The 13,189-nt window shown below is 45.4% G+C and overlaps 1 protein-coding gene across 1 annotated transcript; it reads left to right on the plus strand.

Moving 5' to 3' along the window:
- Positions 1 to 3,684: 3,684 nt before the first annotated feature.
- Positions 3,685 to 4,617, plus strand: LOC141167534 (olfactory receptor 5B21-like). Its single transcript, XM_073654928.1, has one exon. It carries the CDS (start codon positions 3,685 to 3,687, stop codon positions 4,615 to 4,617), a length of 933 nt encoding a protein of 310 aa, XP_073511029.1.
- The last annotated feature ends 8,572 nt before the right edge of the window (positions 4,618 to 13,189 follow it).

Raw genomic sequence — 13,189 nt, forward strand, 5'->3', positions numbered from 1 at the left:
ATATAGTAAAATGCCGAAGATTTCACTTCTTACATTAAATGAGTGATATCTATTGTAAATTCTACAATAACTCAGAAACCGGCAAATCCTCGCAGTGCACAGTGCAGACCAGACAATATAGTTCTCCATACAGTATTATGGGCACCACAAAGTCCTCCATGCAGTATTATGGGCTCCATATATTGGTCAATACAGAATACTGGCCTCCATATATTGCTCCATGCAAGCTGTGCCCCCATGTAATGCCCCATACAGGCTGGGCCCCCATATAATGCCGCATGCAGGCTGGGCCCCCATACAATTCCCCATGCAGGCTGGGCCCCCGTAAAATGCCCCATGCCTCCTGGGCTTCCATATAATGCCCCATGCCTCCTGGGCCCCCATATAATTCCCCATGCCTCCTGAGCCTCCATATAATGCCCCATGCAGGTGCCCCATATAATTTCCCATGCATGTGCCCCATGCCTCCTGGGCCCCCTATAATGCCTCATGCGGGTGCACCATGGCTCCATACATAAACAAAAATAAAACACTCACATCACCTCACCTGCTGCTCCGGACTCCTCAGCTGCGTCGCTGTCTTCCTGCTCTGTGCTGTGACTGCTCAGTAGAGAACATGGTGAAAAGACGTCATCGCGCCCTCTGACCTGAGACGTCACAGTGCAGCAGCTGCAGAAGGCACTGGACCTGTTGTGAAAGTAAGTATTGTGCCGGGGCCCTGTGAAAGTGGAGGGGGGGTTGGTTGCTGGCACCGCTCTCCTCCACTCATGAGTCCGATAGCGTGCCAGGGTGCCTGATGGCGAGTGGGCCCCCTGCCTCCTCAGGGCCCCGGAACTTGCCCTGGTGCATCGAGTGCTGATGACAAACCTGGCATCACTGATTATCACTCGGTGACTGTAAGGCACACGCATGATGTGGTGCAAAAGGGTTGGAGAATTTTACGGCAAAAAAAGTCCTGGCCAAAATCGAGCAAAGATGCTGATCAGTGATGTGCACCACTAATCAGCAGCTCAGTGGCTGCAGGACGCAAGCTCATAGGTGGTGCAAAGGGAGCAGGAAATATGGACAGGTAAAAAAAGTTCTGGCTAAATGCAAGCACAGAGGCTGATCATTTATGTGCATCACTATCAGCTGCTCATTGGCTGCAGGATGCATGCACAGAGGTGGTGCAAAGGAGGGTGAGGAAATTGACAGAAACAAAAAGTCCTGTCCAATAGCATTTCTAGACATAGATCAGTGATGTGCGTCGCTGATCAGCGTTTGGTGGCTTCAGGATGCAAGAAAAATTGGACAAAAAAACAAACGATCAAGTACTGATTAGCGCTCAGCGGCAAAAGAGGGAGATGGGAAAGGGGTTAGGGTGAGGAGGAGGGGGCAAAGGGAAGAGAAGGGAATTGGGATGGATTAGGAATAAACAGGAGACAGGAACATTTAAGTATCGGATCTAGAACATCTTTCTTCTTTCAACAGCAGCACAAGAAGTGATGGCACAGGCTTAAAAAAGTCATTGACACCATAAGGCCCAGAAGATCAGAAGCAAAACAACAGAGTGGCTACTGTGCAATATCTCCAAGCTGGAATGAGAAAGTGCAGAGTGGTCACAGAGTTCAGAACGCGTCTCTGCTCACTGACTGAAGCAATACAACGTCATCATTAAACCATCAATCATTGCTGGACTTTAGTGTTTAAGGCATCTTCATTGCCTAAAGCACTGAAATCGTTGTGATTGGCTGTTCAGAATTGAACTGAACAGACAGTCACAGTGATTGTAATTGCATGGGGGGGTCGGCAAAATCCATCAAGAAGACGAGTCCTGGAGCCCTGCTGTCAGAATCAGCAGGCACCGTAATGTGATCACCATGTGTTCAGTCACAGTGCCACATTTTAGCCAGGATTTATTCATATGTCCAAGGTCTGGAACCCTTTCAAAGCCAGGTCATGAAGAGGTTAAAACCCACTGAACACTTTTACACTTTGAAAAATAATATTTTTGATAAAATACATTTTAACAAAGTATTAAAAGACTGTCCATGAGCTAATAACTCTGAAGAATCTAAAATAATATATTGAAATGTTCATTTCACTTTATAAATTCATTCTACATTTTCTTCTGTTCTTCATGTAAACAAATGAGAAGATTCTCATATTCTCAAATCAAATTAATAATAACAGCTTTAATTTTACATTTCAAATTCTGATTACAAAGATGACGCTAGAGACAATATTAAAAAAATCTCTGAAGACTCAGACCTGGGACCTTGCCTCATTCTTTGTATATAAATATCCACTGCCGCTCGTATTCATGAACACAACACGACTATTATGCCGTCTAACGTTTAAGTAATTTTCCTCTAGGAGATTTCTGCACAATAAAATTGAGTTTATTAAAATAAATGGAAAGAGCAAAACATATCTGTAAGTATTCTTTTGAACCAATATTTAATAAATTCTAATAAAGTCTGCTCAAGATTTATCTAAAAGTATATAGAACTGTATTGTTTTTATAAAAAAAAATAGACAAATGCGTTTTCAAACTTTTTTTTGCTTAACTCTTTCAAGATCCAGCAAATTTTGCATTTGGAGCTTTTTCTCTTATTCTTTGAAGAGCCATAACCTTTTTATTTTTCTGTCAGCATAGCCATATAAGGGCTTGTCTTTTGGGGGACAAGTCGTAATTTTGAATGAAAACATTAATTTTACCATAACTTTGTCAAGGGTGATGGAAGTAACCTGCGCTGATGGACAAATGACAAGCCAGAATGAAATGTCGGCTGATAGTTTAATGTCAACGTGTTTCAGAGTCACTCCGTCTCCTTCTTCAGGACAGCCACAATTGACAATTGACTATCTTTTCTTGTCTTTAGGTTTGCTGACTCAGTTCTTCTGCTGCAAATCTTACTTTATATGTTAGGTAATGTATTCTAATCTCAGGAATTCTAAGGTTCTTTATACATTTAGTGGATGCTTAATGCTTCTTTTTACCTTCTTCTGTAATGAGTGGGTGGAGGACTTTGAAACCTTTTATGACTTCATCAGTTTGTTAGATTTTATTTATGAAGCTTGACCATTTTAGACCTTAGGACGTTTTATTTTGTGGTATAAATATATCCTTTAGAAGGTTTTTTTCAAATATTTTTTACAGTACTTTTAAGTAATGCAGGATTGTTTACGTATGTATTATATGTATACAATAGATTGTAAAAGTTAATGAAAATGTATTTTAAAATTCTAGTTCATTTTTTTGAGAATGAAAACGTTCAATAAAAAAATATCGTTTTGTGGTATCATGTTAGCCACAAATATCTATTAAAAAACTTTTTTAAGCATAAAAGTATTTACATTCAAGAATTATAGAAGTTACCGTTTATACATTTCATGTTCAACTTGAGATTTTTTGGAAAGGGCAAATGCTCTGGCAAAGATCGCTGAGTTTTGATTGCCTTATTTTATGTGTATTTTATAGACTATTTTTTACTTCCTGCTGCGGCCATCCAAATAATAATATAAGTCCCATTACTACAAGACTCATTAACTTATATTGTTTCACAATCTACACTCAGGCATATCAACTAAAAATACTAAAATTATTTTCCTAAAAAAAATAAAGAGGAGGACCACTGTAGCTAATACAAATAATAATATATTGTACTTATTCATTTCGGCAGCATAACCAGTTTGTTCTACATGTTGGAGAATAATCTGACAGCGGTCATAGAAATTTTCCTTTTAGGATATCAAGTCAGCCAAGAATTAAAAATATTCCTATTCTGTCTTCTCCTGGTGATTTACTTGGTGACAATATGTGGAAACCTCCTGATCATCACCCTGGTGTCCAGCAGCAAGAACCTCCACACTCCAATGTACTTCTTCATCTCACAACTGTCCATCACTGACATGTTGGTGATCACAGATATTGTCCCCAACATGCTCCACATACTACTGAACAATGGGGCAACCATTACTTTTGTTGGCTGTATCACTCAGTTATATTTTTTAGATGCTTCAGAAACAGTTGAATGTTTCCTCCTTGCTGTGATGTCTTATGACCGATATGTGGCCATCTGTAAACCTCTACATTATAATGTTATCATGAAAAGTGGTCATTGTGTGATACTGACCATCATCTCTTGGGTATTTGGATTTTCTATTGTTTTGATTGACATGATAACTACAGCAAAACTAAACTATTGCGGGCCGAACATCATTGACCACATATTCTGTGACCTTGTTCCCTTACTAGAACTTGCCTGTTCTGACACCTATATTGTTCACATGGAACTTAATTTACTAAGTATTACAAGTGTTTTTATTCCTATCACAATCATTGTAGTGTCTTATACCTGTATAGTTCTGGCAATCTTAAGGATCTCATCCAGTACCGGGAGACAGAAAGCCTTCTCCACCTGTAGCTCCCACCTCACTGTGGTCTCCATATTCTTCTGGACTATATTCAGTATCTATGTTGTCCCAACAAAAGGCCGATCATCAACCATCAGTAAAATCTTATTACTTCTATATACTGTCTTTATTCCTTTTATTAACCCCATAGTATACAGTCTGAGAAATAAAGACTTTATAAAAGCCATACAAAAAGCATGTTATAAGAATTCAATCTAGAAAATACTAAATAATATTGTAAGTATCACTGAGGCTAGACCAAGATACTCAGCCTAATTGTTCTACTTTGCTTTTGTAATGTTTCATGAGAAATTGTAAAGTTTGAAAATTTGAGTAGTACAGACGTTAGTTTTCTTTTAATCCTTTACCGACATATGAAAAACTGGTACATCATTATCTGTCTCCCTGACTTTCCTATGGGCTCACACATGCTGATCCTGATTCTTTCCCTGCACATGATGGCTCAGCCATCATGTGTCTTTAACAGCCGTGGGCTTATAACATGTTAAAGAGGTGATAAAAACTTTGTATCCACCCAAAAATAAGTAACAAGTTAGCTCAGGCTGCAAAAATTAAACCCTCACACAGCCGCAGATCCAAAAAATTGAAAGTGTTATTGTAGCACCCCAAGGGCTCAGTTGCTACAGAGTAGTGTTGAGCCACCCCCGTAGTGTTCGAGTTCGGTTCGGTTCGTCGAACACCCGTGTGTTCGCCGAACTGTTCGTCGACCTGTTCGTCAAACACCTTCGAACACCGTTAAAACCAATGGCAGGCAAACAACTAACACATGTAAAAGTGACAAGTACATATAGTCATGCGAAAAGAAAAGAGGTGGAGGAGTAAAAGGAGGGGGAGACACAGATATAGGCATGTGATGCCCTTCTAAAATCCAAAAAGTGAGAAGCCGACACGTTCAGTCCGCTCCTGCCCGTGCCACCTCCGTGTCGCCGGGTTTGTGCCAGAGCCGCGGTGAACCCTGACGGCCAACCCCCCTCTCCCAATACTGGTGCCTGTCCGCTGGTGGGTCGAGCGAGCCCCCCTGTGGTGGAGGCAGCTCTAAGCTTTTTAATTTAAATTGTCTCTCTAATTTGAATGAATACACTTTAAATCCATTTACAAGGATCTATTGGAGGGCAAGTCTCATGCCAGCAGCCGCGTAATTCCAGCTCCAGTAACGTCCACTAAAGCTGCTGCAGTTAAAAAGCTTTTATAAGGATCGAGCTCGGCTGTCCACCGCAAGGCATCCTACTGCCAGTCCCAGCCCCTATGCCTTGGGGTGCCTCCTGATGCTCTTCACTGAGTATCCCGTGGTCCCGAAGCATTTCCTTTGAAAAAATTAAGTGTCCAAACTACAGGTGGTGTAGCTTGCTTAACAACCGGGATAATCCGCTGACTAGCAGACACTGCTACTAGGCACAAAGTATTTCCTGGGCTAGATGCAGTTAAAAATTTGTAATTAGATACTCTCGTTGGATGCTGAGAAAGCATTCCATAGAGTCTCCTGGCACGCCATATATGATTCTCTTAAAAAGCTTGGGGTAGGGGTCTAGGAGACCCTTTTATAGCCAAAATCACGGCCCTGTATCACAATACGTCACCTAGGCTGAAGATAAATGGAACTGTAGCACCCTGAGGGCTCGGTTGCTACAGAGGTATTGCACCTCACCCAGAGGTGTGATATCTCACTCTCAGGTAAGGATGAAGTGTGGATCAGGACCCGACACCTGCCTGCATTACACCACATTGCCGTGGGGCAGGGCAACAAATAAGCCTCTGAGATGGGCACGACAGTCCCTGTCCCTGGCTGGAGTGGGGGGAGGGAACACTGAGTAAGGGGAATCCTGTAGTGCAGGAGCAGGGAGGAAGCAGTTCCTGGGTGCATTGAGAAGGGAGTATAAAAGGTGGGCACCATCTTAGTTCAGTGCAGAGAAGTCTGAGCAGAAGTGGCAGGGAGCAGGGGCTCTGCATGAGCTCTGCTCCGGCGGAGGCGGGCCTAGTAACAGAGGCCCAGGCCTGGAAGAGGGAGAAGGAAGGAAGAGGAGCGGAGAAGGCTCCAGGAACAAGGAATGAAGGGATCCCAGGGGTGTGGATGGGCGAGTCGTCACCGCACGCCCGAATCCACCTGCGTGGAGGGGTCAGGCCAAAGGGGGAGACCGATCCCCGAAACTAGTGGAGGCAGGAAACGACCCTCAGCTAGAAACCGGAGGCTGTGACATTTTATGTGGCGCAGCCCCTCGCTACACCCGCTAGGAAGGCACCACATAGGGTCAGGGAAACTGGCGCCAAGTTTACCAAGAGTAGGCCCGAGGCAGCCGGACAGAAGGGTTGGTAAGAAAGGCCAGACAAAGGACACACAAAGGGGGTCCTGTGAAGCGCTCCAAAGTTATCTGGGAGTTGTCTGAGCCCCTCACCTGGTGAGCACAGTACGACGTGGGCAGCCGTTACCTGCAGACGTGGTCTGGATAATAAGAACTGTGAGTAAAGGCCCTGGACTGCATCACTGACTCCGTGTTGTTACTGCTGCTGCCCTGCACCATCACCCCCATCCTCCGCATACACTGCCCTGAGGCTATACTCCTCCCGTGGGGAGTTAGGCTACGCTCTGCTGCACCCACAACACCAGCCTCAGCGGTCTGCCCTGCAGCGGCGGTTCACTCTGACCGCAATCCACGGGTGGCGTAGTCGGACATTTAAACATCAAAACCACATAAATAGTTCCGCCACTGGTTTGACCACCCTGAGCCACGGAACCGCGTCACCGCCACGAAGACTACAACCACCAGCATCCACCAAAAAGGGTCCGGCTCCGGGTGTCCCAAGGCCCAGGGGGTGCATCAGAACATTTTCATCACCTTTCACAATCACCAATGGGACAAGGCAGGGATATCCTCTGTCCCCTCTCTTATACATCCTAGTGACGGAGCACCTGCTCTCAACAATTCGCCATAACCCCAATATTAGGTGGATTGAGGTGGGAGGCACCGAGTACAAGTGCTCTCTATTTGCTGATGATGTCCTAGTATATATCACTCAATCACATATATCCATCCATGCTGTTATGGCTGAAATAGATCACTTTGTTACATGGTCAAATTTTAAAATCAATGCAGCGAAGTCTGAGGCCCTCGATGTCTCCCTCCCCAAATCCATATAGGATTCCATCCAGTCCAACTTTCCCTTTGCCTGGCCATCACAGGGTATCAAATACTTAGGAATTCCTATTCATAGAGACCTCTCCCATCTATGTTATCTTAATTTTGGGCCCTTTATTGAACAACTCCATACAGACCACGGTTGGCAAGTTAGAACTGTAAGATTCACTACGTGAACCACTGGTGTTTTGTGGAAAAGCACATGTACACTTTGTTCCAAATTATTATGCAAAAAGTGTTTAGGAGTGATAAGGGAAGAATTTGTTTGTTTGTCAGTTAAACTCATTGATGGTGATGTGTGTCAGGGCTCTTTATATCACTGTAAGCAATTGCAGACACCTGTGCTAATTAGTTTGGCAGGTGTGTCCAATGAAAGGCAAGACTACTTAAGAAGGCTGTCTCACATTATTAAGCAGCCTACATTTTCTGCCAAAATGGGAAAGAAAAAGGATGTGTCGGCTGCTGAGAAGCAACAAATTGTGGAGTGTTTAGGTCAAGGCATGACTACAATCAACATTGTGCGATGATCAGGATGAAGTGTCTTGGCAATCAAGAAGTATGTAGCTGATTCACAGTACACACGTGTGCGTGCTGATAAGGGCAAATTGAGGACTCTTTCCTACAGGCAATTACGTCAGGTAAAAAAATCAGCGGCAAAAAAGCCTTGTCATAGCAGCAGACAAGTTTTTGAAGCTGCTGGTGCCTCCAACGTCCCCCGAACAACAAGATGCAGGGTCCTTCAGAGGTTTGCAGCTGTGCATACGCCATCCTGTCGACCTCCTCTATCCACTTCACACAAGCAGAAACGGCTCCAGTGGGCCAAACATTACATGAAGACTGATTTCAAAACTGTTTTGTTCACGGATGAGTGCCGTGCAGCGCTCGATGGTCCAGATGGATGGAGTGGAGGATGGCTGGTTGATGGACACCCCACGCAAACACGGCTACAGCGCCAACAAGGAGGAGGTGGAGTAATGTTTTGGGCTGAAATCATGGGGAGAGAGATTGTCGGCCCCTTTAGGATCCCTGAAGGCGCTAAAGATGAACTCCATAATGTATGTGGATTTTCTCAAACAGCACTTCCTGCCATGGTTCAAGAAGAAGAAGCGTGTATTTCACAGCAAGATCATTTTTTTGCATGATAATGCACCATCTCATGCTGCACATAAAACATCTGCATCTCTGGCTGATATGGGCATAAAAGGGGACAAACTTATGGTGTGACCCCCATGCTCCCCTGACCTCTACCCCATTCAGAACCTCTGGAGCATCATCAAAAGTAGTGTCTATGATGGCGGGAGGCAGTTCACATCTAAGCAACAGCTCTGGGAGGGTATTCTGTCCTCATGCAAAACAATTGAAGCAGAAACCATCCAAAACCTGACAAATTCAATGGACGAGAGAGTTCAGAAGCTCCTTTCGAACAAGGGGTCCTATGTGAAAATGTAACATCACCTAGAATAAAGTTTTGAGTTGAAAACTGTTTGATTTCAGTTTCTAATAACCTGCTAATGCTTATAATTTCAAAAATGACCATTTTTTTGGTCTTTATTAAAATAAAAAGGTTGATCGAAAAGTTTGGGGGATCTAAGAGTGTGGCAACCCAGTAGTCATGATTACTTCGAATTCTGACAATATGAGGGTCATGTTGCAGGTAGTGCAGCAAGAAGGCACTTATGTGTCTTGCGCATGTCGGAGCCCCAAAATTATTTTCCGGGCTAGATGCAGCTAAAAATTATTATTAATTTTAAATCTGGTGGCGCTTAGTATAGATGGCCTAATAAGATCAGTGCTGCACACTGCTACAAAGCCCAAATTATTTTCCAGCCAAGATACAGATAAACATGATTAGTAATTTTAAATCTGGTGAAGCTTTAGTATAGATGGACTAATAGGATCAGTGCTGCACACTGCTACAAAGCCCAAATTATTTTCCAGTCAAGATACAGATAAACATGATTAGTAATTTTAAATCTGGTGGAGCTTATTATAGATGGCCTAATAGAATCAGTGCTGCACACTGCTACAAAGCCCAAATTATTTTCCAGCCAAGATACAGATAAACATGATTAGTAATTTGAAAGCTTAAAACGGTTGGTAGGGTGATTTTAACCAATCATCAAGCTTTTACTCTCCCCAGGATGACACAGGGGTAGAAATTCGTTTCGGATCCATGATTTGTTCATCCTTATGAACGTGAGTCTGTCTACATTATCAGTGGAGAGCCGCGTGCGCTGATCTGTCAGCACACCACCAGCAGCGCTGAACACACGTTCAGACAGAACGCTGGCTGCGGGGCATGACAAGATCTCCAAGGCGAAAGTGGCTAGCTCCGGCCATTTATCCAGATTGGAAGCCCAAAAAGAGCAAGGGTCCAGTGACACAGTCATGGCTTCAATGTTTACTTAGAGATACTCCTGTACCATCGTCTCTAGGCGTTGACTATGTGTCAGACTTCTTGTCTCCTGTGGCCTTGCAAAGGATGGGCTAAAAAAGTGGTGAAATGAATCCACAAAATTGATGTTACCAGCAGATACTGTGGTTCCGTTACGGTTTGAGTGCTGAACACATGACGGTCCCACGTTTGGCAAGTTGGAACTGTGAGATTCACTACGTGCACCACTGGTGTTTTGTGGAAAAGCACATGTAAGATTCTGCAACAGTCTCTGCTGATACTCCTGCATGCGTGCATCCCTTTCTATGGCAGGAATAATTTCTGCAAATTTACTTTTGAACCTGGGATCTAACAGTGTGGCAACCCAGTAGTCAGGATTATTTCTAATTCTCACAATTCGAGGGTCATGTTGCAGGTAGTGCAGCAAGAAGGCACTCATGTGTGTTGCGCATCCAGGAGCACCAAGTCCCTGTTGTGTTGGTGGCGAGGTAACAATCATGCTTCCTTCCTCTGTCCTCTTCCCCCAACCTCGAACAACAGAAATGTGATCAAGGTTTCCCTCAACTGATGAGTCTTCCATCAGTTCGTCCTCCACTTCTTCCTGGGCTCCTGCACCTTCCTCACTAGTTTGGCTGCTACCATGCGCCCTGGTAAAACCATCTCCCCCACCCTCACATGCCTGCTGCCTTGGTGCTGCCGACCGTCTGGACCTTGCAGATGTTAGCCCTTCCGCATACAACTCCTCCTCCTCTACTTCCTCCACCTCCTCTTGTGCCACCACCTGACTCCGAATTCTGTTTAACATGTGCTCCAGCATGTAAATCACCGGAATAGTCATGCTGATAATGGCATCGTCAGCACTAAACATCTTTGTCGCCATTTCAAAACTGTGCAGAAGGGTGCATAGGTCCCTGATCTGAGACCACTCCTCCAGCGTGATTTGCCCCACCTCTGGATCTCGTTGGCCCAGGCTATACGTCAGAACGTATTGCACCAGGTCTTGTCAGTGCTGCCACAGTCGCTGCAACATGTGCAGAGTTGAATTCCACTGGGTAGGCACATCGCATTTTAGCCGGTGAAGTGGCAGGCCCAACGACTTCTGTAGAGATGTAAGTCGCTGAGCTGCGGGATGCGAACGGCGGAAGTGAGCACACAGCGACCGTGCCCTCTGCAGAAGGCCATCTAGTCTGGGATAGTGGGCTAAAAATTGCTGAACAACCAGGTTCAACACGTGAGCCATACAAGGCACGTGTGTGACATTGCCCCGGCGAAGGGCCGCACTCAGGTTTCCAGCATTGTCGCACACGGCCTTCCCTGGTTTCAGGTCCAGTGGAGACAACCATTCATGAAATTGGTTCTCCAGAGCTGACCACAACTCCTCAGCTGTGTGACTCACATTTTCCAGACATTTCAAAGTAAAAACCGCCTGATGACGTTGAGCCCTACTGCCAGCATAGTAAGGAGGTGTGCAGGATCCCTTCTGCGCAGTTAGAAAGCTTGTGGCATGACCAGACAGGCTTTGGGTGCAGGTGGAAGACTGAGAGGAGGTTGAGGAGGCAGAAGCAGTGGAGGAACTTTGACATAAAGAGGATTGACGCACAACTCGTGGGGACGGCAAGACTTGGACAGCAGCCCCTTGTCCTGCAGTCACCATAGTTACCCAGTGCCCAGTCAGCGACATGTAACGCCCCTGTCCATGCCTACTCGTCCAAGTGTCTGTGGTGAAATGCACCCTGTCACACACAGAGTTTCTCAAAGAAGCGGTGATGTTGTGTGCGACATGCTGGTGGAGCGCAGGCACACCTCTCTTTGAGAAGTAGTGCCGACTGGGCATCTGGTACTGGGGCACTGCGACGGACATAAGTTCTCGAAAATCCTCTGTGTCCACCAGGCGGAAAGGCAGCATTTCTGTAGCCAAGAGCTTGCAGATGGTGAAATTCAACCTCTTAACTTTCTCATGGTTAGGAGGAAATGGACTTTTACTTGTCCACATCTGAGGGACCGAGGGCTGGCTATTGTGCTTAGACGGGGTTGATAAGGGTGTCCCCGGCAAACTGCCGGTCTGTGAAGAAGATGAAGGCGGACATGTTAGGTTGCCTTGATCCAAATGTGGTGCTATCGATGTCGGACAGCGCTCAACACCAGCTGGTGTTACCACCTCCAAAGGAAATGATGACCTGCCAATCACGCTGGCTATTGCAGGTAAAGAGGTGGCAGGTCTGCGCCCCAAAACAGGTGTGACTGCTGTCCCCCCAGTCACAGAGGATGAAGAGGCCGCGGATGCACAAGATATGGCAGACGGTGGTTGGCCAAGCCGGCTAGGCGGCATTGTAGCACACTGAGCTTCCCACTGCAACTTATGCTTCATGTCCATGTGCCGGTTCATGCATGAAGTATTCAAACTATATATTTTTTGGCCTCTACTTAGCTTTTGCTGACAAATGTTACAGATAACACGAGTTGGGTCATCTTTATCGATTTGACAAAAATGCCCAGGCTATGCAAGGCTTAGCACCCATGCGACCTGAAGAGCCACCACGACTTGTGGTGAGCGGCAGAGTTGTGTTTGAGGATGCAGTTGTTGACGTGCTTGCAGTACTACGTCTCTGTCCAGGAAGGCTCAACCTGACCTCGTCGTCACTAGCATCTTCCTCCACCTCCTCTGCTGACCTCATCTCTTGGCTGACTGTGGGTTGACAGTAAGTGGGATCTCCAACCTCATCATCATCACCCTGTGTGTTATCACACCCGTCGTCCTCAGAGCCAACCTGTTCCTGCCCTGACAAAAAACTAAAGTTGTCGCTCCAATCAGGTATTTGAGTCTCATCATCGTCTTCCTCATTGTCTCCACCAACAGGAGTTACAGTTTGGGAATGAGGGTCTACATTATGGTCAGAACCTTCTGCATCTGGTCCTGGATCCGACTCATAAAGATTCTGGGCATCAGTGCAGATCATTTCCTCGTCTGGATTCACAGAAGCGCTGGAGTCGACCTCTGATTCCCAGGCTTTAGTATGAGTAAACAGCTCTGCAGACTCAACCATCTGTTCTACCTCATACTCAGACGGGCAGCTGGAGATTTGGGAGCTGTGAGGAAGCAAGTGCGATTGGGGTGACACCTTTGAGGACTGGAGTATTTGTGATGTTGAAGATGTGGAGGAGAGCCCACTTAAAGCAGCACTTGATATCCGTTGAAGCACCTGCTGTTTTTGTGCCTCATCTGGAATTTGTAGCGATTGGCGTG

The sequence above is a fragment of the Phyllobates terribilis genome, unplaced genomic scaffold, assembly GCF_046119375.1.
Source record: "Phyllobates terribilis strain yellow unplaced genomic scaffold, ASM4611937v1 Scaffold_11__3_contigs__length_659146591, whole genome shotgun sequence".
Classification (NCBI taxonomy): Eukaryota; Metazoa; Chordata; class Amphibia; order Anura; family Dendrobatidae; genus Phyllobates; species Phyllobates terribilis.

Coding starts and splice junctions, on each gene's coding strand:
- LOC141167534 (XM_073654928.1), top strand. CDS start 3,685: ATGTTGGAGAATAATCTGACAGCGGTCATAGAAATTTTCCTTTTAGGA.